Source organism: Priapulus caudatus, unplaced genomic scaffold, assembly GCF_000485595.1.
Source record: "Priapulus caudatus unplaced genomic scaffold, Priapulus_caudatus-5.0.1 Scaffold496, whole genome shotgun sequence".
Lineage (NCBI taxonomy): Eukaryota > Metazoa > Priapulida > Priapulimorpha > Priapulimorphida > Priapulidae > Priapulus > Priapulus caudatus.
This window is the reverse complement of record NW_014577557.1, coordinates 157465-183898: the sequence shown is the minus strand read 5'-3', so window position 1 is coordinate 183898 and position 26434 is coordinate 157465. Positions and strand designations below refer to the sequence as shown.

Genomic DNA, 26434 nt, shown 5'->3' with positions numbered 1-26434 from the left:
CAAAATCTTAAATCTTTATTATATATTATACATTCGAAATGCCATCACGTATAGCAAAAAAGTTATTATATACAAGATTTAGTGAGACAGCATAAGATTCCGATTTCCGATTCCCACGTCTCATGCAACCTTTTGAGCTTTAAGCGTCTTTGGTTTTGTCTTAATCAGCTTCTTCTTATTCTTCTTCTTTTCTGCACTCCTGCGTGGCTTCGTTTTCGCTTTGCTAGCAACAAGTTCTTCCTGCTCTTCGCCGCTGCTGCTTTCGGAGCTGTCATCACTGCGTTGATGGACTCTCTTCTTTATCCCGCCCTTCGCCGCGGCTGCGCATTTCGTCTCGGCCGTCGTCGGGCCGACTGTTCCATCTATGCCCTGCGGTCGCTCGGTGATTACAGGCATTGTGTCCCAGAGGTCATCGTCGTCGACCTCATTGCTGACCTCTGCTTGGGTCACGGGCTTTGCCTCACCTATGGCAGTAACATGTCACCATGACAACACGGTCAGAAGTGGAAGTAGTTTACCGGCTTTTTTTTAGCTTTTGTTATAGTCCATTAGAGTAGTTTTGTTTATCTGTCACTTCCTTTTGCAATTCTAGTCGTAGTTAAGCTTTATTTCAAATGCTGCTCTACACCTATAAATGATAAATGTAATCTCAAAGGAAAGCTTACTGGAGAAGTATAGCTTACCTATCGCTGAAGGTTCTAGTTCGTCAACTGTATCTCGATCGGCTGCACTACTAAATAGCAAGCAGTTTAATTTGGACTTCAGGTAGACCTAAAACGAGATATGTAGCTGTAATAATTATACCATTAATAAAAATAAAAATAAATAATTAATTACAAACGTATGCACAAATTAACGTGGCTAATCAGCCGTACAATGCCACTACAGGTTGTCGTAAAAAAAACATTTACAGAATAACACTCGATCCATGTCACAAGATGATGCCAGAGGCCTGAACACTATGGGTCACGGAGCAGGTTGAGCGTGAGCGTTGCGAGTAGGAAGCCACCACTCTCCCCCTCGCATCTCTCCCTCGCCACCCCGCTGACGTCCCTCTCACCTTGTGTAGCAGCTTCTTCGTGTTCACGTCGTGAATGCGCAGGAATCGGTCGAGGCCGCACGATGCAACCAGTGGCTCTGTCGGGTGGCAGTGCACGCAGCGCAGGCTGCCGGCGATGGCTCCCTTGTACTGCTGGACAACGCGACCAGTGTGACGCAGGTCCACGAGCGCCATGTTACCTCGTGCATTCCCGACCACGACCGAACTGTAACGGGACGGTTTCGAATTATTTTTGAGGTTCATATTCACCACAATGACGATTGTCACTATTACTATTACAATTATACTATTAATTATTATTAGTGCATGACGTGATGAATCGCTGCAATCTCATTGGATAACGCAGCAGGCATTATGAAGAGATAGTGCCCGCCTTAGCGGGCACTATCGGTTGCGCGACGCATTGTTATTATAACGCATTGTGTTTACGTCACGAATCTCCTGCGTCTGGGCGCCACGCAAGATTTTGGAATTAATGGCGATTGTGTTTGTGTCGAGTGTTTTGTTACATCGAATGCACCGGCAAATTATGGAGTACAAAGAAGGTATATACGCATGAAAAGTAGATTGCATAGTCATGTGATGCACTAAAAACATTAATGCCTGCTGTTGGGGGCACTATGCTCTCATAGTGTTGCTTTGGGAAGGAATAGTGCCCTCGCTACCGCTCGGGCACTATTCCTTCCCTCAGCAACACTATGAGAGCATTGAGTGGCAGAGCGCCAAAGAGCAGCAATCAAGTAATATAATACTTATGTATTATTATTACTAATTATTATTATTAGTATACTGCTTATATTATTATTAGTTATTATTATTCTAGTATATTATTAGTTCATTACAATTATAGCCAGTTATTAATTTTATTTATTATTATTATCAAAGAGCTAATAATACCTAGAGTGACAAGTGGGAAAAACGGGAAAGATAGACTATTGATCACGTGACACAATTATTACATACTGTTAGCGCTGCGAGTCTATAATAATTTCATGTATTGCCGCATTAAGTAGAATTGCTTGGCTCTGCTAAGAACAAGACCACACCGCTTGTCAATCACGATACTCCTAAGGCGGAGATATCGGGCTCCTAAACCTCGCCCTCGCGCCATGCAAAACGCCCAGCCTCGAATCCACTTCACCTGTCGCCCCATCCTTGGCTCACGCGTCTAAAGCATTTCGGCTATCGGTTTCCGCACGTTCGCAGTGAGGTGCAGCTATACGTGACCGCTTGGGAGCGCTGATAATTGAATCGTCACATCGCCAAAATTTGGTACTCTTACTAGACTGCGTGTAGGAGACTTAATTAAAAAAACATGATGCGCCGGCCACTCATTGCATCGACGGCGCATTGAGCGGTGAGCTAGGAAAGATAATGGGAGAGTAAAGGGCATAGGGCGATGCCGCAAGCGCACCGGAAAGTCACCTCCACCCTGCACAGACTGCAATCCCGAAAATCATTATCATGTAAAATTATGGCGGAAAAGACCAGAACATTCTCCACGAAGCAACCGCATAGCGCGCGAGTGAAGGCATGGGGAGACGAGAAGTGGATTCGAGCGGCGTTGGCATGTGGGAGGGAGGTTTAGGAGCGATATTCCGCCTAGGAGTATCGTATTGACAAAGCGGTTGGTCGGTTGTTTTAGAGAGCAAAGAATTCTGGCTTAATGCAGATAAGCCACGATGAAATTATATATAGACTCGCAGCGCAAAGTAGAATGAATGTGATCGTGAAATAGCACTATTTTCCCGTTTTTTCCGCGTTGTATCTACTCTAGGTATATATTTAGCTCTTGTTATATACTGCGCAGGGATTATTATATTATCACATATATCTATACCATTATTTCATAACTGAAGATTATATTATTGCATTCATTACTCACTGCTCATTAATATATATTGACAATTAATACCCATTATTTATTCATTATTTAAAATTATTATTATCCACAGACTGCCATTATGTGATTATTATTACAATTATAATCCATTATTATTATGTTATATTATTTTATTATTATTCATTATATTATTATTCATTATACACTTAATACCAATTATGATTATTATTGATGTATTAATTAATTATTACTTGCTATTGATTATTATTATTACAATTATACCTATTATTATTAGTCTACAATTATAGGTATCCCATATTATTATTACAGAGGAATTATAGCCACTTATCATTATTATTATTATTATTATTACTGCTCATTGGTAGTAAATATATTATTAACAATTATACATTATTTATTAATGATTATGTACTATTATTATTAGTATTGGAGCAGCGGATTCATTCATCTGCTAGTTATGTACTTATTATTATTATACAAAGGCAAGGTTATATTCGCTCTCCTTGTTTAAAAAGAGGATGAGAAGATTTCTTTCTGAGTGAGAAACAATAGGGAGGAATAACGTATGAAAAAATACAAGCTTGTCCAACCTAAGCCATGCATGCACGCACGCACTAACTCACTCACGCACGCACGCACCAACTCACTCATGCACGCACGCATACAAGCACAGTACATACCTTCCATTAGCTGTAAGCGACATGGATACAATAGGATATTCATCAAATTCTACATTGATCACGGGCCTCCTCTGTGGCGTGCTCGGGTCGTACATCCGCACCTATTAATACAATAAATTATTATCAATTAATAAATAAAATAAACTGTGATTAAATAAATCACAACCATTATCAGGAGTAGATGAGAAGAAGTGTGACACACTAAAACGAATAAAGGTCCAGTGTTCTCCACAGGCATTTAAAGCATATCAAATCCGACATGCCTTTAAAGATGAAGCTAAATTGCAACATTTATAAATCCTCCGAAATGTCTTAATTTTAAACTGTGTTTCCTTTTGCCAATCCCAGTGCAGTCATGTTGTGTTTAAACAGCTTGATCTATACGTCTCCGAACTGTTCAAACTATCTGTGTACTGAGGCTGCGTACGACATGCATAACTGACTCTAATAGATGAATTGCCCGATTGCCTGACATGTCTTCTAAAACTCCTGTGGAAAAACCGGAGGTATATAACCCACAATATATACGATACACACCTGATGGTAGCCTGTGCACGTGATAATCTTTTCACTATCGGGTACAAACTGCATATCTGTGATCCAGACAGGCACTCGTAAGTTAAGAAAGTCGTGTGGAACCTGAATGAGAAGCACATATAACAGTGTAGTAGTGTATATATCCTCTGGGAAACAAATGATTGTTTCTGTTTTGTCAAGAATGCTGATTACGTATAGCACTACGTATTCCCCGTTTGACTCTCAAGAAGCATACGGTCTCTGCAACTGTGTTGCTTTGGTTGCTGCGTCATGCTTTGCCCAGCAAAGATATTCGCTGTTAAGTGGGTGAGGTTGTTAAGTGTTAACCCCAGCGAGATCAACTTATTTCTACAGCAGGTATCAGCTAATGCGAACCCGGATAGTATCTTGCTCAAGGGTACACCGGCAGTGACCACGGTGGGACTTAAACCCAAGACCTTACATCGTGAAGTCAAGTCTGCTATCCACTCTACCACCACTGCCCTCACAGGATAGGAATTGCTCTTACGTTTTTGGCGGTAAACAAAGGAACACTACTGTTTGTTAGGTCCCAAATCTTCAGCTCATTCTCCTTTCCGCCAGTGGCAATCTGATTTGACTGGTGGGCATTGTGGCGCATTTTACACACATCACCACCAACCTCAAATTTCACCTATACAGAGATAGATATAAAGAAAGAGATTGTCAATACCCAGAGACAAAATATACATAGACTAAACTGTAGCACATTTCCCACACTCGCCTTCAAGGGGCAACACAATGAAGATGAACTATACTACTATTAATTCCTGTAACTTCCCATTATATAAAAGATTATTGGTTCAACCCCATCATCTAACAATACCAAATTCAGAATACACTATATTTTTGTAACATAGTATCGATTAAATGAAGAAAAATAGTAATTAGACACCAGAACACTTAGATCTAATTAAATATGTATGTATCACTGACACACGGCAACGTCTCAGTTAGTTTTATAAATGATGATTTGTATAGTACACCTTTTCTACTTCCTCAAGAGCAGTATCCCATACTGTCACCTGTCCAGATTCTACACATGTGATGATATTACTGAAATGAAGAAGAATGGGATGACATAATTTGAGCTGGAGCAAATTACAATTGTCTACTATCTCCTTTCATACAGGATACCTACAGATACACATATAAAAACGAAATCATTATAAAATAACACATTTCAGACAGATGGATAGAAATACTATTGAATTGGGACAATTTTGCGTATATGATCTTTGCGACATTCCCTCTTACAAAATGAAAGTGTCAATGACACTGTAGCTCACCACAAAAAGGGCACAAATGAGTGAATGGGAACAAGTGCACCGAGTGGGGGGGGGGCAGTTTAGCCACCACAGTTTTAACAGTATTTAGTGGTACTATACTAAAGGTATTAATTAGACTTCTAATTCATTCCTTCATTGTTCTTAGCATAAAATAACTACTTTCTAGTATTAAACACATGTACTACAAAATCGCAACCCCCCCCCCCCAAATAACCCTAGCAAGATGGTAACGTTTTTATAATATTCAGATTTAGGCACTGCGTTCGAAATAAATAGGTTATGCTGCGTTCCGACATGTTTTGTAAAACTTTACTCTAATATAGATGTTTTATCGGCAGGGTGGAGAGGAAATACCAATTTTGCATTAAAGATATTGTCAATGAAATCTTGTAAAACGAACCAGACGAGTGTGACACCACAGACTGTTATCTGAGTGTCTATATAATATGCTATATAATTGCCAAAACCTACCTAATTTGCATAATTTTTTTTAAAATATCAAAACCCCTGTAATACGTTTTGGGACCAGCCCTTATTCATTCACATACCAAAAATGAGCAAAATCCGTTGAACCTGAACTGACTAATGGCAATTTCCATTTTTGCCAAAAAATTGCCGTGGCTCGAAAGTACGTCGACTGGCGTGCTCCAAAATAGGACGTTCAAACCTCTCCCATAGCAGTAACAACTATACCCAATTTCAAACGTGGGTCAAACGGTTCCTGAGTTATCGTTGACCGTAGCCAAATGTTGACAGAAGGACAGACGGACGGACGTACGACGGACGACGACCCATAGCAATAGCTCATCTTGACGATGTCAAGGTGAGCTAACAAGACCTCCATTATTCCATAAATAGACATACTTATCCAGTTTTGCCAGACCTCGCATAGCCCCTGTGCCACCTTTGGCTTCCAAAATATTTGTGAAACTTCTATGTTCACTGTCCCAACACTTGACCATTCGGTTTTTAGATCCAAAGCATATCTAGAAAGACAGAGAATAGCAGAGAATGACACATACATCATTTTAAAAGATTCAATGCAGTATCAAATTAATTGGTAGACCCTAAATAGTTATTTAATTATGATGCAGTTGGTGAGATATATTACCTGACTTTGTTCAGAATCTCCCCAGCACATCACTTCTATCTCTTGTTCCTTTGCATTGCCCAGGTTCTGCACAGTGTTCAGGTTATCAACTTTCTGTTGTGTGAAATTTACACCTAAAGAAATAAAGCATATTTAAATTAAGGCATGGAATGAGCAAGTCAAGATTGTTGTAGAAAATAATACTAGCAGAATGAGTTTCAAACATCATTTACAACTGCAACTCTGAAGTGCCGTTCTCCGACTGCCCAACTTGATTCATACCCGCTGAACCCAGTTTCCTAATTCTATAGTATTGTATATGATAGGGTAGCCTACTATGCTACTATATAGTCTAGGCAGCACTGAAAATATAGGAATATGCAGCTATTCTTCAGAGATATACTTGAAAATAACCACAGAAATATTGTGAATGGATATGGCAAGCGTGAGAGCTGCCAAAACTGGACCGAGCCAGATTCCTGGAGTGGGTTCTACTGATGTGGATTTAAACCCTTGAGTCCAGTATAAAATAAAGAAACCGAAAACAACAACAACATCATATATGCACTCAATATTGCATAGTTTAAATATAGTTTAATTCAGCTATTTCAGCTGCCATCAACTGTGGAAGGTGGGCCCAAAAGAGGGGACATAACATTGATTAATTTCTCTATACTAATATAGTAACACTCAATACTGACTTCAAAAAGTGTCCGTGGCTCGACTTGCCAATTAGCTGGTCAAAGCATAACAGTTCATGACCTTATATAAGGAACTTTTGGAAAGGGGGTTCTTTCCTCATTCTGAGCACCTCCTCAGTTATTCTTTATCATAACATAAGATATTTATCAGATATAGCAGAATAAACCAGCATAGACAGAGACGATGAGCGAGACTGAGGTTCAGGAATGACACTGTCAGTTTTATATTTATGCATCATGTCTAGTTTTTGTTTTCAAAACTAACGTTCAGGTATCGTGAAGTGATGTAATTGTTTGCATTTATATAGGGATTTAAGGCACAGCCAATGATTAATGTGCATCAAGATTGTCAACAAGGTGCAACAACTCACTCATCACTGACAGTCTGTCAGTGACGCCCATAAGGTCCGGTATACCGGCCGTACCCAGGGTACGTTAGGGCAGTACTCTGGAGGACATAGACCCTATTAGCTCCAAAAAACGGTATTGCTAGGGTTAGAATACCGTTTCAAATTCTTGCCCATAAAAACGTGTAGTTGGCTCGGTATCCAAACATCGACACAGCTAGCGTCACATGTAATAGCTCAAACGAATCTATAAACCTCTGGCTTGCTCGCGGTAACTGGGCGCTACTTATTTATCGAGTTATGCCGTATTTTCTGAGATTAATTTGATGAACACAACAAGAAAGCCGCCATGTCCGGCATGTTCGGTGTGACTAAAATCGGCAATGGACCTGATTTTCACAGTGCGTAGATCTAAACACAATGCAAGTACATATCTTCGCAATGATAATTATTAAGTTGTTGTAGATTGATGTTTCCTGGTTTTCAATGTTTTAATATTTATATATATATACGAGTATATGATCCTTATTTATGCTCGCGCCAACGCGAGTTGCAACGCTATGGTATGTTATGTCATTTCAGGTTTTCCGCGTTCCGATCTAAAAGCATGCGCAGTGGAAACATGGCGGTTGGTGGTTGGTTGAAATTTTGGTTCGGCTCTTGAAATTTACACTGCACCAGGCTTTCATTTTTAAGGGGCGCGATCGCGATCGCGCTCGCGCTCCACCGCGCACCCGAAATTGTGCCATGGTGCGCGCATCATCGCGCCTCATAAAAGTGGTTGAAATCGCACACCAAAAGTATGTCTATTATCTTGAAATAGCGCTCCATAGAGTTCTCAAAGTAGGGGGGTACAAAAAGGTTAGCAACACACAACAATTTGTGGTGTTTAAGTAACTGAGCGTATGGCAGAGGTACAGGTCTGGTTACTACCCTCTGGTTTATATATATATATAAATACAACTAAACAACAGCATCCAAATACAGGTACCTATACGGTAGCCACAAGTTACCTGCTCGTTTTCTACTATACGTGGCGAGAAGTGGTTTTCTGCCAACGTGAAACAGTCGTATAGGGCTGGAGGGGCTACATACGTGGCTACTACGTACAAGTAATTTGGCTAGTTTGTTGATGGATTGTGATGATATTTTGTGCTGAAATATGCAGGTACATGGATTAGAATCTCTAGGGATGGAAATCAGAATAATTAAAACAAGTTTATTTTTACATCCGATCAATTCTTTTAATAATCTGTGTGCTAGTGTTGGGTTGCTGGATGAAAAGAATGTAATCCTGACGAAGCCATTGAATGAATATGAATGATAATCAGTAGATTGACATGACATCCCAATTTTCGTTTTGGATTTCACTCTAGACTGAGGATTGGTCATGATTCCATCATCACACCCCAAGAGGCATGATGGAGAGCCCTCAAGGAGCTCTCCATCATCCCTTTTAGGGTTTTGTTTTTTAGTGGAGCTCTCCATCATGCCTCTTAAGGGTGTGATTATGGAGCGTGAAAAGACCCCCTATGGTGTCCTAAGGGAGTCATTAGTAGTCCTCCTGTACTTTTCAAATCTGAAAGCCTGCTGCACAGCGAACTGAGGTATTAGTTTTAATAACAACGCTGGAATACTATAAGGTGAAGGTTATACTTGATACAAAACAAGGCAGAAATGCTTAGATGATCATTTTATTCGAGATATACGTAATTGTTCGGTAGTTTTTGTAGAGGTACACGATTCTCCAATGGATGGATGTCAGGCTGTATATTGACGTTAGTCACACGGTGTCCGGTCCACTCGGTTCACCTGCCAACTCGGTACGCAGTTGAGTGAGTTGACGCGTCTGGAGATCGGTGAGCTCGGTTCGTGGGATGAGTTGACCCTCCTAGAGATCGGTGAACTCGCCTCGCCGGCTAACTCGTGAGATGTTTCACACGCCCCAACTCTAATATCTCGCAAACGATTTGAGTTACATTTCTAAAATTCTAGATACATATAAACACATGTCTTAGCTATGGTTTCTGTAAATTTTGAGTATATGAAGCACATATAAACACATGTCTCAGTTATGGTTTCTTCCTACTGCACATAGCCGGGCGTATATTAGCCTATGACGATACCGCGCGTACGTATATTTCTGGTAATTAATTAAACTATTTGTGCTTCAATAAACTCAAAATTCACAGAAACCATAGCTAAGACATGTGTTTATAAAATATTATGTGCTTTAATATACTCAAAATTCACAGAAACCATAGCTAAGACATGTGTTTATATGTATCTAGAATTTTAGAAATGTAACTAAAATCGTTCGCGAGATATTACAGTTAGTAATAGTACACTAGTTAGCCAACGAGGCGAGCTCCCCGATCTCCAGGAGGGTAAACTCTTCTCACGAACCGAGCTCACCGATCTCCAGACGCGTCAACTCGTCTCACGAACCGAGCTCACCGATCTCCAGACGCGTCAACTCGCCACACGTACCGAGTTGACACGTGAGCCTGGTTGGGTTAAGAACTTAAGAGTAAGAACCTATGTCTATGACCATGACTATGACTATGACTAAGTATGAGTATGAGCGTCAGTGACAGTGTCACTGTGAACCAAAGCAAAGACACGTTTGGACATTGTAGACTAAATGGTAAAATTGCGAGAAGAGGAAAGTTTATTTTTACTGCAGTCTTCCCGTTTAACTACCTATTTTAACCGTAGCTTCACGCGTACACCCTACCCTTTAAAAGACCAGTGGCAGCTCCAACAAACACGTTGTAACTCATGGACGGTGCCATTTTGAGTAACCTGTGGCGGCATCTCTAGTGCCAATGAGAAAGGATACTAATTAATATTACTAGGTGGCGCCACTACTAACATCGTGCATGTTTGGTAATAGTATTGTTCTTTTTTGTTCTGGTTTAGATCTGGTATGTGATAGATGTGTAATTATCCATGAGCAAGCGATTACTATGGCTTCACCCAGTGCAATTTCTGCCACTCCAGCTGCACCTGATATTAACGAGATATTTGACAATATATTGCTAGGAGAAGACCGGTATGTAGGAGAGTTGCTGTCAATGTACAGACTACAGTACAGTGTCAGTAGTGACAGTACAACTACAAAGTACAAGTGACGTGTTACTGTTACTAGTGTTAGTGTCTAGATTCTCACGTCACAGCTGTTCAGCTTTTCGCTCTGCCTTAAGAATATGTACGCATTTGGCGTAGAGACAGTCTGTGCTGTAGAGCTATGCCACGAAATGAAAGTGATGTTACGTACGCCTTTCGTGCGCTTTTGCGTCATATTATTAATATAATAACATCATGTAACAACATGTCACAACCACATGGCTATACAGTCAGTATATGAATGTGTCGAACAATGTTGGAGACGCCAGGGCTGCTAACTCTCACGCATTGACCGTGAGACTCACGCATTTTGACCAAATCTCACGCTCTCACGCTGTCTTACAATATCTCACGCACAGCAAACAAATGCTGAGATATCTCACGCATGAATATCTATCTCTTCATGAATAAAACGCTGAAATATCTCACGCACAGCAAAAAAAATCTTACAATATCTGAAAACAGTCACTTTAGAATGCACCAAATTGCACAAATTGAAGTTATAAAATGCAAAAGCTCCTTACCGTGGGAGGGGGAAAACCCCCTTCCCCCCCCCTCGGTCGCTTTGCTCCCTTGCATCTCACTCTCACCTATCACCCAATGTTGACAGCCCTGAGACGCTGAGTACATGAGTCAAATTCTAGCATTCTCAGTGCATGCTAGCATGATATCTCGCATAATATCCTATATACATGTACAAAAATAGGTTGTGCAATACATACACAACATCGTACAATACATGACATTGAAGTTTAGCGAAGAACTATATGATGGAAGGTTGAAGTCTCAGACATGTCCGAAATATAAATGAACATATTGATCGTGTTTTGTATGGTGACCACGTTTTCGTATATTAAGTATTATTAATGAAATGCTCCTTAGCGGTGGGGATACGATACAAATTCTGTGTATTTTGATGTCATGTTGTTCTGCTTGCAGGTCTCAGCAAGTGGGTTACAGTGAGGGGTACCAGCAAGGCCTAGCTCAAGGCTACAGGGATGGCTTCACGGCTGGGAAGAAACAGGGTATCATAATAGGAAAGAAGGTAAACAAAGTTGTTCTGTGTGTCATGTGAACAGTTAACGGTGAACGTCCATGTAGCTGCAACCCTTGAATTAAATACAAGAGCTGCATTCAGTCATTAATTCATTTGTGTAGTATTGTATATTTTTATTCTTAAACGTAGGAATCCTGTTTTGAGGCCTTAGATGCTTTTGGGACTCCAGGATTAAAAAGTTAGTTTCTACCTCTCGCAGTAACATATGATTGCTCTTCTGTTGTAGGTTGGATACATACATGGATTTGCTATATCTTATCTTACTCTGTTTGAAACAATTTCATTTGATGATGAAAAGGACAGGAGTAAACACAGGTACATCATGAACAAATCCACCCTTAATTTATACTTTTTTCCCATATTTATTTGTCCAAAGCATGCCCAAAGATATTTGTTATTTGTAATTACATACATATTATGGTAATTTCTATGGAGCCAATTAAACTACATCTGTATAGATAAACTATCCCCAAAATCCTAAATCGGTGTGATCTGAACATATGGTAGCATTTAAGGGTAACCTATAATTAGTGGAACTATGCTTGCATGGATAACGCCTGTTGTCTTGTAATTGTCTTTGCATATTTGAGTCACATTAATGATGTATGAGTGTTTTAGGACATGTTAGCCAACTAGAAACACTATGTTGGCCAAGCAGTGTGAGTAAGTATTGTAATGGTCAGGAAAATATGAAAACGGTCGGGAGATTGTTCAAATTCCTTAATTGGCAAAAAATAAAAGGCACCCAGTAATTAGGCCGCAATTAAAAAAATCTTTCTTTGCCCTCACCCGATCCAGGCTGAAAAGTTTGGTAGGTACTAGTAGGTAGGCTTTTTTAAGGGGGGTCTTTTTACAAATTCAGCATGGTGTCTACATGTTTGGGTGTGCTTGTGTGGAAATACCTTTTATGTTGAATGTTTGTTTTGCTTGGTACATATAATGTATTGCCTACAGATTTATATAATGTACAGTGATACCATTTGTAAAAAAAAAATGGGAAAGATCAATAACATTTTTTGAGCCGGCCCATTTTTGCCGTGTCGGTCGGGTGAGGGCAAACAAACGATATTTTTATTATGGCCTTAGTGTTGCCCCAACATTGCCTCTACCTTGTGAGTGTACATATTTTAGAGCAGGTAACCTAGAAAGCTCTCAATTCAATCTTTTACAGACGAAAGATCAAGGCTTTGTGCGATCTAATAGAGATGGTTGACAACTTTCCTCTCAGTGATCTCCAGTACGACAGTTTCTTTGAGGACTTGGAGAAAATAAGAGCCAAATACAAGCAGGTATGTAAATGTCATAGGTAAGGAAGTGCATGGCCCGTGTTTAACACTAGTCACAAAAAAGTAGTAAATATGCAAATGGATATGAATGGTGGTTTGGTATCAGATATATGGTGGCTACTGCCACCAGTACAGTTGCTATGGACGTTTTCTTATTTGCTGTATAATCATAGCTTTCGTGTAGTAATTTTCAAAGGGTCAACCATCTCTAGGAATATATGATAAGTTCTCGAAGTCATTTAACCTTGGGTCACATGGTGTTTACAAGATTCAACGTCTATCATACCTACCAACCATAGACTGACTTGCAAAGTAGATTTGTCTAAAATTATGAACGTTACATGAAGATAACTCACACGAACACGAAGTAAATTATAAGCTCTTTGAGAAACAACACCTACTTAGGCATCCCTGTGAAAGTTTCTGAGGTCTGTGTGTGAGTCGAGAGTGCCGATGCCACCGTTTTTTATTACTAAAGCTTGTTTCCTCCGCTAAGGTATGCTCACTGCTGAACGTCAGTTGTACGATAGACGATGACGAGGAGCCATCGTATGCGTTTTAATCAATGAGATAGAGGAACAGAGGAGGAAGGGGGAGGAATGTTGGTGAAGGCATCTAGGACTGGCCTGCAAGAAGCCCTCCTTGGCATCACACGTGAGTAAACTTGTCATTTGGTTGTTTTGTTCCCACAGAGTGACAGAGACGGTCATTTTAACACCGGGACAGAGGTCACCAGTGTTCCTTGCAATGCGTGTTGCACTAAGCATGATTAAAACATTGTAGGAAGTATGGAAATAGCCTTGCTACGATTTGAGCAAGCCAAGGTGTTGTTCAGATTCAGTTTTTTGTGTATTTTATTAAAAAATTGCATTTCGTCCTGTCTTTTTATTGGCCTGGTGCATGTCTGGTGAATGACAAATATTTTTTTTTAAACTTTTTTTGTGGTTGGTTTATGCATTTTTTAAGCTGCAACAAGTGATACAACAGTTTCTGTCCCTAATGATCTGATCCCTGAAATACACTGCCAGGAACATAAACAGAAAACCAAATTCAAGGCTGCACGGCCCAAAAGTCTATGGAGTCTGCTAGGCTGTAGTTGCTTGATTTTTTGTCTAGCACCAATAATTTTTGATCACAGGTCGAAGGTTCTGCCGTCCGGCTTAATTCTCTTCCATCGTGAAATTTGGACGAAGTTGGGAGATTGTGTTGCTTTCAAGGTGGGGCTATGCTGGATAGTTGTTGCCACATGCGAATGCATCATGGATACAGAAAAGAAATGCAACTAATGCAATGCTGCTATAGTGATTAAAGTAATAGCAAATTGCATAATATATATTATGTTGAATTTGTCTAAAAATATTGATCACATAGGTTTCTATAGATGTAGGCGAGTTTTGTGGACTTCTACGTATAGTGAGATTAAAGTAGCAGCAAATTGCATATATTATGGTAAATTTGCCTAAAATTATTGATGACAGAATTTTCTACAGATAATGATATTGTAAAATATTGATTGGTGTTATATAAAATGCTTTTTTTTATTGGTTGTGAATACATGCGCATGTACAATATGCATCGTTGGGAAACTATACTATCAGTATTTAAATTTAAAAAAATTTAACAGCTGGTCACAAAGAACCAGTTGGTTGAAAGTGTAACTGTGTTTTCTTATCATTCTCAAATGGTTTTATATAAGCTACATATGAATGATGTATTTTAGATTTCAGGCTATTTTTGTATGTATACTAAGATCTCCCTGATTTCTATAATAGCCATGAAATACATTGTAACCATTGTGTATTCTGAAAATAGGGATTCAGCATAAGAGAAATGGGGAAATGTTAAAAAATGAGAAAGCAAGCTTGGTTTGCAAGGACAATAAACTAAAGTAAGATTCACAGAACTTGACTCTAATGTTAATGTACTAAAATAACGGTGTACGTTTGTTGCATTTATAAAAGGAGTACACAGGTAAACAGCACGTTTACTGTATGCCGCTGAACTGTGTAGGTAAGTATTGCTGTAGTGTTGTGCTTTTACACTGAACATTTGTACTTCCTCGCTAGGCACTGCATGCCATATAAAAAGGTTTTAGATTAGACAGTGCAACAAATAACAGCTTACATGTATTATGGGAAATTTTATTAACAGAACACTTGCGCTCATTTCGAACAATTAATTTAAGTCGACGTAACTTCTGTCGCATACATTTGTTATTGATAATCGATGCGAAACAGTGTGATCGTTGTGACGTGCGCACTGATGAGATTCACAAGCAAATTAAACCTAATATTATAAACATCTCTTATCGTCTCAAGTTCAGCTTAAACTTCAAAAGTTTAACAAATAAAATCACAGCCGACGCTATATGCTGGACAGAATTGCATCAAACCTGTTTGATAACTATACATTGCTTGTTTCGAGGAAACGGCACTGTCTGGTTTGGAATAATGGCAAAATAACAACCACTACTACAGCTTTAACGACGACTGCTTTTATACACATAATTACTGTTAGAAGCAGTAAGATTTCTAAGGGTCGGCCGACTTCTCATTTTGAGGGTTAAGGCTAACATTGCTACTCACAAAACACTTTGTAGGTACGTGTTGGTATACTGTAGGACACAGCAACCTGGTGCTGGCATGCAGTATGCGGAACCATGCTGTTTACAGTTATTGTAATTGGTGAGCACTCTTCTCACACTAATCAATAGGTAGAGAGCTGCACTTTCACCTCATATAATTATAAATGCACTATGAACTGGTACAAACTATGCACCTTACACACATTCAACACTCATCAAACGACAGTAACACTATGTACATAGCTGTACTTCCCCACAGTACAAAAGTACTAAGTTATGGTAACTCTATGCAAGCAATTTCACCCAGTACAACAACTGGTAGTGCTGGTAGTGCCATACATGTAGGTAGCTTCACTCTCGCTGCTTTATGGAATTATTCACCGAGCAGCGGTACCAATATGTAAATGGCCGTAAATAAATGTCTGAACCATCCCAACGAACTTCATGTACACATCGCATCATAGAAAAATGCACGAATGCAGGCCACGCAGTGAACACATGGCTCACAATGAACATCCGAACCAGGCAGCTCACATGGGAAACAGATGGAATACCTATGGTACTCACCTAGTAAACCCCCAAGGTCACAGTGAGAACACAATGCTCACACTGTAAATATGTGGCCGACACTGTAAACGCGTGGCTCACACTGTAAAGATGTGACTCACAGTCTCACACGATGAGAACACGTGATTCACATAGTAAACACGTGACCCACACTGTAAACACATGGCTCACACGATGAGAACACGTGACCCACGCGCAAAACACGTGACTTACACGACGAGAACACGTGACTCACGCGGAAACACGCGACTCACACGACAAGAACACGTGGCTCACACTCTTAAGCACGTGCCCCGCAAAACCAGAACACGCGACTCACGCGCGGAAAAAACACGCGATTCACACGGCGAACACGCTGTTCGTGTAGCTGACACCGGCCGTCGTCAGATGCTCCTTGTCGTGCAGCGTCACGCAGGTGGCATGCGACGGCAGCCCGTCGCGCGCCATGCTCACGACGAACTTGCTGATCCCGGTATTGGGGCTCGTGCGCAGTGCGGCGCGCCGCCCGCCCGGACACTCGCAGCGCAGCGCGTCCACCAGGTGGCGTATGAATTCGCGCAGGAAGCCGCCGTGCGAGGTGACGAGGACGTTGGCCGCCAGCTGGGGAATGTCGTAGTCGTCGATCGAGTTCGAGTCGCAGCTGGAGACTCGGTGAATGCTGCGGACGCGAGAGAGAGAACGAGTTAAGAAAAGAAACAAAGAGAAGAGAAGAGAACGAATGAGAGAGAGGGAGGGAGGGAAGGAGAGGAGGGGGGGGGGAGCGAGAGAGTGTTGGCATAGATCACAGGGCTACCACTGGCATTCGCCACCTTTGTAAATTGCAATAAATAAACAACAATAAATAACAGTAGCGATTTTACTACATTAAGTTACTGCATAGATCGGGCTAGTGTTGTAACAGTTGGGAACGTCGATACATCTTTCAAGAATGAGATGTTTCCTTAGTATCCTAGCGCGTCCAGGGGTGACAGCATGTACCAGGGAATGTGAGAAATCTGGTATAGATGCGCGAGACACGGTGCAATGTAATGGTATGCTGACCTTAAAAAATCCCTGAGAATGGTCTAGATTTATAAATATATCCTGCTAAAGGATAAGTGTACCCATTAGCTCCTACAATCTGGCGCGGTGCACCCCTGCTAGTTAGATGGATTTCTGATGGTTTTTATATGCAGGAATTAGATGAGGAACAAGCTGAACAGCATGAAACACTGTAGGCGAGGGTGCTCTTGTCCAAATTGGTTAAAATAAATTATGAAAAAATCTAGTGGGCCAGGCAGCTTTTAGAGGTGTGCGATCAAAAACACATTTCATTTAAAATGTCTAATTCTCAGTTTCAGTGTGCATACCGACAGCAACATTGGTAAATGCAGTATTGAGAGAAATGATTGTTCTCTCATCGCAGACTAAACCTATTGCCGTTTAAATTTGAAGATTAGAGTAGGAGAATGCAGGCATGGCCATGACACACTGACGTAAGCACAGGGAATGTCCTGCCATGTGAATTGTAATCACAGGCTGTGATATACTGACATCTAAGCATGGCCATGACAGGAAAAATGTGTAAGCACGCCAATAATGCACTAAAATGTAAGCACAAGTAACGTGTGCTGACATGAAGATTATAATCACGGGGCAGCGATATGCTGGGGCAATGCTATAAGCATGGCCAAGACGTAGGAATGAGAAAGCTTGTCCATAATGCACTGACATGTAGGCACAGGTGCCATGTGCTGACATGAAATCACTGAGTGCCAATCATTTCCTTTACACAAGTTAATGATATACACTACAGACTTATAGCCTGTGCACCATAGTTCACTCCAAAAAGTATGACAAATTAGACTCGTAGACAACTTAAACTACTGTATACGCCATATTTTTCGCGTACAGATATTTTTGCGAATTCAGACTTACCGGTCAATTTCGCGAGTGGTTAATTTCGCGGTCGGTGAATTATGAATTATTCGGTATGAATTATTTGTGTGTTGTTATTTTCGCGGTCGGGGACGCTTTCTTGAAATTCGCAAAAATTAAACCGCTGCGAAATATACAGCGTATACAGTAGTTATCATTAGAATATATTATATTAGACTAGTGACGTTTCTAGAAACGAGTTCCGGACAGCGGACGTCTCGTAGAACTTCGACGGCTAGGTCATGCGACTACCGGGCACCCCGGGAGCCTCCGCGCGCATCAGAGCGAGCCGCGCGCAACACTTACGCATTCCCCTCGGAAAACAGCGACACGTTCGGACACGCGTTCATCTGCGACAGGCTCGTCGCTGGCGATCGCGAGGGCGCCACTATCCTGGCGAGCAGCGGTGACGACTGCTGCGCGTCCGTCACGCACAGCGTCAGGTTCTCGCACGTGCGCACGAGGTGCGACTCCGGCGCCGCCGCCGTCTCGTCGCCGCTGTCGTCGAGCGTGAAGACGCACGTAGATGGCGCCGCCGTCGCCGTGCGGGCGCCGTCTCGCACCGACGTCGAGGCTTGGAACGCGTACGCCGTTCTGCCGGTTGTTACGGAACTGTGCGCGTTCTCGTTGCCATGGTTGCTCGTGCTGACGTGGTTCGCGCTCGCCGCCACGGCGCAGTTCTTCTGTTCGGCCGCCACGGCGCAGTTCTTCTGTTCGGCCGCCGCCAGGGGGCGCTCGCCCCCGCGGTTGCTCGGACTCGCGCACCGCTGCTGCTGCTGCTGCGGCCAATTGTCTAGATCACAGCTATCATCGGTTCGCGAGCGTTTCTTTTCTGTTCGCGAGCGTTCGATGCCCGGTGGGGACCACTCCTGTTCGCAGCAGCTCCCCGAGTGCTGGCGCTTGAAGCTGTCCGACGCGGTGCTGCCCTCTGCTGAGCTGTCCTTGCTCAACGCGCTCGCGACAATGCTTTGGCACAGACTGCGGAAAAATTCTACCGCACGCTCCCTCATCTGCAAAAATGTGACGGTAAAGGGAGGTGAAGACGGCTTTACCGAAGTGGGATTTGGTCGACAACGGTTTCCGTAACATGTTGTCTGACTTTCAGCGCATGGTCTAGTGACTTCACGATTCACTCAGATTTCAGAAAGGACAATAGACGTTTCCGTTGCCTGCACAGCGCAACGGAAAAAGTGCTCAAAGTGGCTGTACGTCCAGAACCAGTTAGTTTTTGGGCGATCACACTTAGGTGATCAACAATAACACGCCGTGGACTACCCATCACCGGCCACCTACCTGCTGCACGGTCTCCGCTCCTTCCGGGATGTATTCATGGATGGGCAGCTGAGCTCTCTGCGCAGCCACCTTCAGCTCTTTGAAGCTCTTGCCCTCAATGTTGCCAAATTTTCTCTCTCGCAGACGTGCATCCTTCACGATGCTACACGTCGTCAGCGGGTTTGCTGTCAGGATGGCTTCGGCAGTCTGAAGCGAGAAGCCAACGCGATTTCATTTCATAACCAAACATTGTACATTAAATCTTTAAGTTTTCCCCCATAATTTTGAATTAAAATCGGATTACTGGATACTCTGGCGAGCGGCCAGTGTTTACATAGCATTATTGGACTGGCACATAATGTGACAGAAAATAACTAATTATTCCTGTATTGTTAGTAACAGTAGTTATGTTCGCACACGTTACCTGGGTGGCACGTGTAAGATCACTGCTGTGGACATGTGTGAACTCCTGATCTTTCAACCTCTCAGCAACTAGCTTAGCCTGATTCAGCCCCAGCTCTGAGAGAGGACTGTTCGATTGTCCTTTATTGGCAAAGAAGAGAAGAACAAACAAGCAGCGACATTATAAACACAAGAGAGTTCTTGCTATATAATAAATGTCTGTGGATATGATATAATAAAACAAATTTAATATGTATATGTATATATAATTATGAGTTATTACAGTGTGTATGCATGTGTGTGGGTGTGCGTGTGCATGAGTTTGTGCACACGTGCGTGTGTGTGCGCGTGTGCATGTGTGAATCATTGGCTACTTTGTAATTATGGTAATAGGACAAAACAATTTAATAATATAATGAAACCAAACCTTTTCGGTCAAGTTCCAGTACTATTTTGAACTCGCTAATCTAATATAAGTATAACATGAAAATAAACAGAGTTACGTTTATAGGTACCTCAAGATGGTACATACCTTGAATTATACTGTCTTTATTTGCGACGGTCTCTCCACTGCAACAAAATTGTTTCCGAAAAAGATTAGGAAAATGTGAAATAACATGTATGCTGAAAATGCAAGTTTCCATAGTTGACAAGCACTGAGCATTTTACATAATTTTATATATTATATAACGTCTGCAATTCATTTATGCAGGACACGCAAGTGCATATCCACAAACATACACACATGCACTCACATGTCCTTTTAAGGAGAAACCTCGAAATAAACTAGATAAATGTGTTTTATGCACAGATGCACTTACTGTCTGACTAGTGTTAGAGCAAACACCAGCATCGTTATTGACGTTAAAGTCACAGTGCCAGCAGATGCTCACACAACAACTGGAATCTGTAGCAGTAAAAAATAGAAAATTGCGCACATAGCTGATTACATGTACACACACATGTGATGCTACAATTTTAACAACACAGTGGCTACGCGTCCGGTTAACGGACGCCCAGCTTCCAAGCTACGCGTCCGGACATCCATTTCAGACAAGATCATCAGGCGTTAGCAACAAATTGCTGCATGGAAACGCGTGCGTTGCGTTGTTTGTTGTCAATTTTGTACAGACATCTAACATTTATTAAACTGCACAACAAAAACCGTACCGGTGCATAACGTGTATCACTGTATTTCATGGTGAGGCCCCAAATCTACGTCACGATTAAAGGCCACGCCCCTTTTCAAATCGTTGATTTTACTGGATTTACTATTGTTTTAAAGACATTTACCTGCGGGTTCTTTCACACTCCTGTGTTTCCTTCGTAAACTAGATATTAACTATGACATGTATATTTCCTATTTGCCACTGTAAATTGTATATACACGACTTATGCACAAATAAATATCTTAAATCTTGAAAAAAAAAGTTACGAAAACACATTTTTTGGATAAAATACCTAAACATAAGTAATAATATGGTAAAAAATTATTGTATAGTGTTTTTTACTGAAAGAAAATATAGTTGGGTTCACGTAAGAAATGGATGACCGGACGTGTAGCCTGGGAGCTAGGCGTCCGGTAACCAGACGCGTAGCCACGACATTTAAACAATCACCTTAATTTGGCCTCACCAGATAAATAATTTATCCTGAAGTCAATGGTTTAACAAAGCACCTTAATTTACACACTCATGTAATTACATGTTAGTGTGTATATCGGTATTCCACGGTGTTGTCACTAATTGCTACCATGAGTAACACAGCACAACCTCGCGATGTTACAGCATATATGTACAATTAAAAACACAACTGCCTATTGCACTGCATATATTTCTCGTGACAGTGGCATGGCAATAGTGATAAGAGAGCAAGACTAGGTTGACGTGTTTCATGATCATTATATGTTCACACCACAGATACCCTCTTTGATATTGTCAAGGGCTATACGCTAGGCAAGCCTATATACTATAGTATTATTAGTATATATAGCGATACCACACAGCCACACCGGCACCAGGTTCAGGTCGTCTACCACAAGACACTTGGAACGTCTCAATAAAAAAAAAAAATGTAAACACGAAATGTATTTACTACCAAATTCTTAATGTTTCTCTACTCTATGTCGGCTATTATTGCCGATAATTACCCGTAAATGCCGGTCAAATGCTCATCTGCAACACACATGTACACCGCACGCAGTAAGAGACTCTGAGGACATGAATATGAAGAGAACATAAATATGATACTCTCTTATTCATGTTGTTTGTGCACAGGGCGGGCGTGCGGTGTACTTGTGTAGGTTCAAGGATAGAGAACATGGGTCCCAATAAAACCAATGTCATTTACATCAATATAAATATAATATTATATCAATATAATAGGTTAGGGTTATGGTTAGGGTTATTGTTAGGAATAGGGTTAGGGTTTGGGTTAGGCACATTGGTTTTATTGGGACCCATGTTCTCTATCCTTGGGCCGTTGCGGATGAGCATTTGACCCGCATTTACGGGTAATTATCGGCAATAATAGGCAAAATAGAGTAGAGAAACATTAAAGGAACAGTAGCCTCTAGGTTCTAGGGTTATTTTCAGCTAATTTAGGTTATAATTGCGCTACATAAAAAGTTTCATGGTTCAATCACCATTAGAAATATTTAAAAAAAATGTTTTAAAACTAACGACTACAGTTTGATTACAACGACGGTGGCGCCACTCAAAGCGCACGATCTGAGAAGTTGCGCAAAACCACTTTCCAGCCAAGGGCTACAGACCGAGGGTATTTCTTATTTATTCATTTAAAAGCAAAAGGATTGTAATATCTTATAAACGACATATAGTTTCAGTTATAATATGGATAAATTTGCCCTAAAATGAATATCGTTCGGTTAAATAGCATTTAGGTATAAATATAATTGCACTTTTGTGATTAGCCCTCGGTCATTTACCTGCAAAATAAAAATGCAAATACGCAACTTTTTCAGGGTGGCAGCACGGTCGCGGGTGTCATGGCGCCGTTCAAATTTCGTAGCGTTGATGTGTAAATAATTAATTAAGTATCTGGTGACAAATACATGTGGGTATAGACGATTTGTTATACAGTAAGTACAGTTGTATGCAGTAAAATCCTAGAGGCTACTGTCCCTTTAAGACTTTGGTTCAAGAATAGAGAACATGGGTCCCCATAAAACCAATGTCATTTACATCAATATCAATATAATAGGTTAGGGTTATGGTTAGACCAAATAATTCTGTCCCATATAACCTTTTTTATATTTTGGTGTTGGTTATTGGGACAGAACAAGGCTCATTGAAATTTCGTGAGATCGCATGCAAAATGCATGCGCTGCGAATGCGGCCCGTACGTCGCTATTGGCGTGAAAAAAAAACCTACCGTTCCCTTCTACATGGCTTTACCTTGCTACTGATATGTGTATACATTCACTTCAATCGTTATTCACTTCTTAAAAGATTGTTTTTCATAAACCCCGCTTCGTTCCCCTTTCCTAAACTACATCGCCATTTACAAACAATCAGACCAATCAGAGCGAGTCTTACAATAGCCTGGTTCTCGCTTGTATCTGTGGCGCTGCAGGAGGCCTGATAGACTCGCTCTGATTGGTCTGATTGTTTGTAAATGGCCATGTAATTTAGGAAAGTGGAACGAAGCGGGGTTTATGAAAAACAATCTTTTAAGAAGTGAATAACGATTGATGTGAATGTATACACATATCAGTAGCAAGGTAAAGCCATGTAGAAGGGAACGGTAGTTTTTTTTTTGCGCCAATAGCGGCGTATGGGCCGCATTCGCAGGGCATGCATTTTGCATGCGATCTCACGAAAGTTCAATGAGCCCCGTTCTGTCCCAATAACCAACACCAAAATATAAAAAAGGTTATATGGGACAGAATTATTCGCCATTCGGTCGGTTCAAGGATAGAGAACATGGGTCCTAATAAAACCAATGTCATTTACATCAATATAAATATAATATTATATCAATATAATTGGTTAGGGTTATGGTTAGGGTTAGGATTAGGGTTAGGGTTAGAATTAGGGTTAGGGTTAGGTTTTATAGGCATATTGGTTTTATTGGGACCCATGTTCTCTATCCTTGGGCCATACATTTCGTGTCAACATTTTTTTTTTTTTGAGACGTTCCAAGTGGCAAGTCAAGTGAAGTGGCTGAATACAGTGAACTGTGAAGTGCCTGTGCGGTCTAGCCTACGGTCTAGACTTAGAAGTTATTAATCAGCTCTTTGCAGAACAATCAAATGCAGATATAACAAACACTTTCACGTTTAAATATTGCATGTTACCATTAAGCTTGCTCATTAACATTAACACACATTACTCTCACATCAAAGCAGACCTAATTTTAATGTTAGATGAACTAAATGAATGAATGAAGCCGTGACGACTTATAAACCCACGGCGAGTGTTGTGGATGCTCTTTTGTACACGGGCCACTGCAGCCCACTAGGTTTTCTCGCGAGACGTGACTCATCGCGAAGGCAAACATGGCGGTAAGCATGAGAATCTTCTAGTTCTTTGAAAATAATTGAAATGCCTCCGGTTGTAGCTAAATTATTATTTGTATACTATACTACACATTGAAGATATGCGGGTTGTGCATCGTGCAAATATGATTACCTAGTTGTAAATGATAAAACCTATTGTTAGACTATTAAGTTTTCACTCGGTGAATTATTTGGAACAAAATGAATGGAATTATGGATCTCCGCCGGGGTTGGGCATGTGAGGAATTGACTCATGTTAAATGCTGAAAATGTTACATAGCAATCATTAATGTTTAATTATATCGGCACAGCGGATAGATAGAAAACTAGCGAGCTATATTATTATTTTGGTTACAACCGTATTAAGGGTGGTGTGTGTCATCCAATTACTGTATATTAAAGTGTAAATGTGTAATGTAGGTACTAAGTCCGGTTCAAGGATAGAGAACATGTATCCCAATAAAACCAATGTCATTTACATCAATATAAATATAATATTATATCAATATAATAGGTTAGGGTTATGGTTAGGGTTAGAATTAGGGTTAGGGTTAGGGTTAGGCACATTGGTTTTATTGGGATACATGTTCTCTATCCTTGGGCCCTAAGTCCCACTTCACTAAAAAGTAAAAGTAAAAATTATCATGATAGTTCCAGGGTTCGAAATTAACGCTCACACACTCGCAAAATGCGAGTGGATTTCCGAAATTGCAAGTAGAAATGATAAGCACTTGCATTTTTGTGCGAGTGACATAATCCGTTGTGATGACTATCAAAATCCAACATCACATATCCAGGCATTTTAAAAGTAACAAGTTGTCAACATAAGTCATAACAGAACTAGACCAACAAATTTCTGCAAAATTATAAACACGTACTGTCTACAAACTGAGTAAGGATTATAAACCTTGCGTGATCGGCCGCTACCGAGAGTATTCTATCTTCATGCTTTGTATCCTGGTTTAATATAGTCGTCTCAACATTATATAACATTTATAAAGTAACTAAAAAGATAACGTTTTTTATTGAAGTGTTAGCATATTATACACTACTACAAAGATAATTATATTAAAAATGCGAGTGTTTCGGATTTTGCGAGTTGAAATTTGACCCACTCGCAAAAAAATTGCGAGTGGTTTCAAACGTTAAATTCTACCCCTGAGTTCTGAGGTTGTTTTAACTCAACTTTATGGCATCCTCTTATATCCACTGTATATGCTAAACTTATAACCTTTCATGAAATTTATTATTGTTAGGTAAAGGTTGGCATTCCCTCTTGCCAGGGGCGTAAATCCGTACCGAGGAGTGGGGGGGATGATCGGCGATAGCCATCACACCAGGGGAAAAAATACACGGGGGCGGCGGGCGATTTCGCCCCCGAAATGCCAAAAAGAGCCCCCGAAAACATGATATCGGGGGCGACCCCAAAAGCAAAAGTCGCCCTGGAAATCGATTGTCCAGGTCGGTCCCGCGCCTTGCCGATCTCGCTCGGCCTCTGCCGCTAGCGGCAGCCGGTTCCACGGTGCGGTAGAATTCCTGGTACGGTGTGGCTGTCAAGTGTTTATCATTAAGCATGCATGTGTGTACTGTACTGTATTGCATTCAATCAAGCGCGCCGCCGCCCGCGCGTATATATACGTGTGTGCCTGTGCGCGTGCTTGCGTGTGTGCCTGCGGGCCTGCTTGCGTGTGTGCCTGCGCGCGTGCGTGCGTGCGTGCATGCGTGCGTGCCTGTGTGCCTGCGGGCGTGCTTGCGTGTGTTCCTGCGCGCGTGCATGTGTGCGCGTGCGTGCGTGCCTGCGCGCGTGCGTGCCTGCGCGCGTGCGTGCGGGCGTGCCTACGTAGACCCGTAGGACCAACGACCCGTAGGATTATAGAACGGTAATCCATGGAAAATCCTAATGAAATTCACACGTATATTTTTCCCTGGCAGCACACTCGTGTGTCATTCCCGATTGTAGCTTTTTTGTCAATATCCCGAAAGAGTTTTGCTGTCGCTCTCTCATAGTCCAGCAATACCAACCCTACATTTTAGTAGTGATTTAGTAGTGATTTTAGTAATGATTTAGTACCACGCTGAAACAATCGTGCCCCCCCCCCCATACTTCAATCAATG

The 26434-nt window shown here is 41.2% G+C and overlaps 3 protein-coding genes across 6 annotated transcripts; 1 reads left to right on the top strand and 2 right to left on the bottom strand.

Moving 5' to 3' along the window:
- On the bottom strand, positions 1-10389 carry LOC106811020 (WD repeat-containing protein 74-like). The gene is made up of 10 exons (XM_014814538.1): positions 10324-10389; positions 6560-6672; positions 6313-6434; positions 5146-5215; positions 4650-4793; positions 4142-4243; positions 3605-3705; positions 1061-1265; positions 684-771; positions 1-464 (listed from the first exon to the last, which is right to left on the bottom strand). The coding sequence occupies exons 1-10, from the start codon at positions 10379-10381 to the stop codon at positions 121-123; spliced, it is 1347 nt and encodes a 448-aa protein (XP_014670024.1). The 5' UTR covers positions 10382-10389; the 3' UTR covers positions 1-120.
- A 92-nt stretch (positions 10390-10481) lies between these two features.
- LOC106811021 (oral cancer-overexpressed protein 1-like) lies at positions 10482-14966 on the top strand. Its single transcript, XM_014814539.1, has 6 exons — positions 10482-10641; positions 11655-11760; positions 11999-12087; positions 12944-13061; positions 13555-13712; positions 14197-14966. The coding sequence occupies exons 1-5, from the start codon at positions 10556-10558 to the stop codon at positions 13618-13620; spliced, it is 465 nt and encodes a 154-aa protein (XP_014670025.1). The 5' UTR covers positions 10482-10555; the 3' UTR covers positions 13621-13712; positions 14197-14966.
- A 217-nt stretch (positions 14967-15183) lies between these two features.
- Positions 15184-24260, bottom strand: LOC106811019 (fructose-2,6-bisphosphatase TIGAR-like). Of its 4 annotated transcripts, none has more exons than XM_014814536.1 (7): positions 24233-24260; positions 20622-20707; positions 20333-20370; positions 19823-19941; positions 19420-19605; positions 18433-19136; positions 15184-16867 (listed from the first exon to the last, which is right to left on the bottom strand). In XM_014814536.1, the coding sequence occupies exons 2-7, from the start codon at positions 20651-20653 to the stop codon at positions 16549-16551; spliced, it is 1398 nt and encodes a 465-aa protein (XP_014670022.1). In that variant the 5' UTR covers positions 20654-20707; positions 24233-24260; the 3' UTR covers positions 15184-16548. The 4 variants fall into 4 exon arrangements, with proteins under 4 accessions (XP_014670022.1, XP_014670021.1, XP_014670023.1 ...); XM_014814535.1 differs by having other exon boundaries at positions 24172-24245; XM_014814537.1 differs by having other exon boundaries at positions 24160-24238.
- Positions 24261-26434: the final 2174 nt, after the last annotated feature.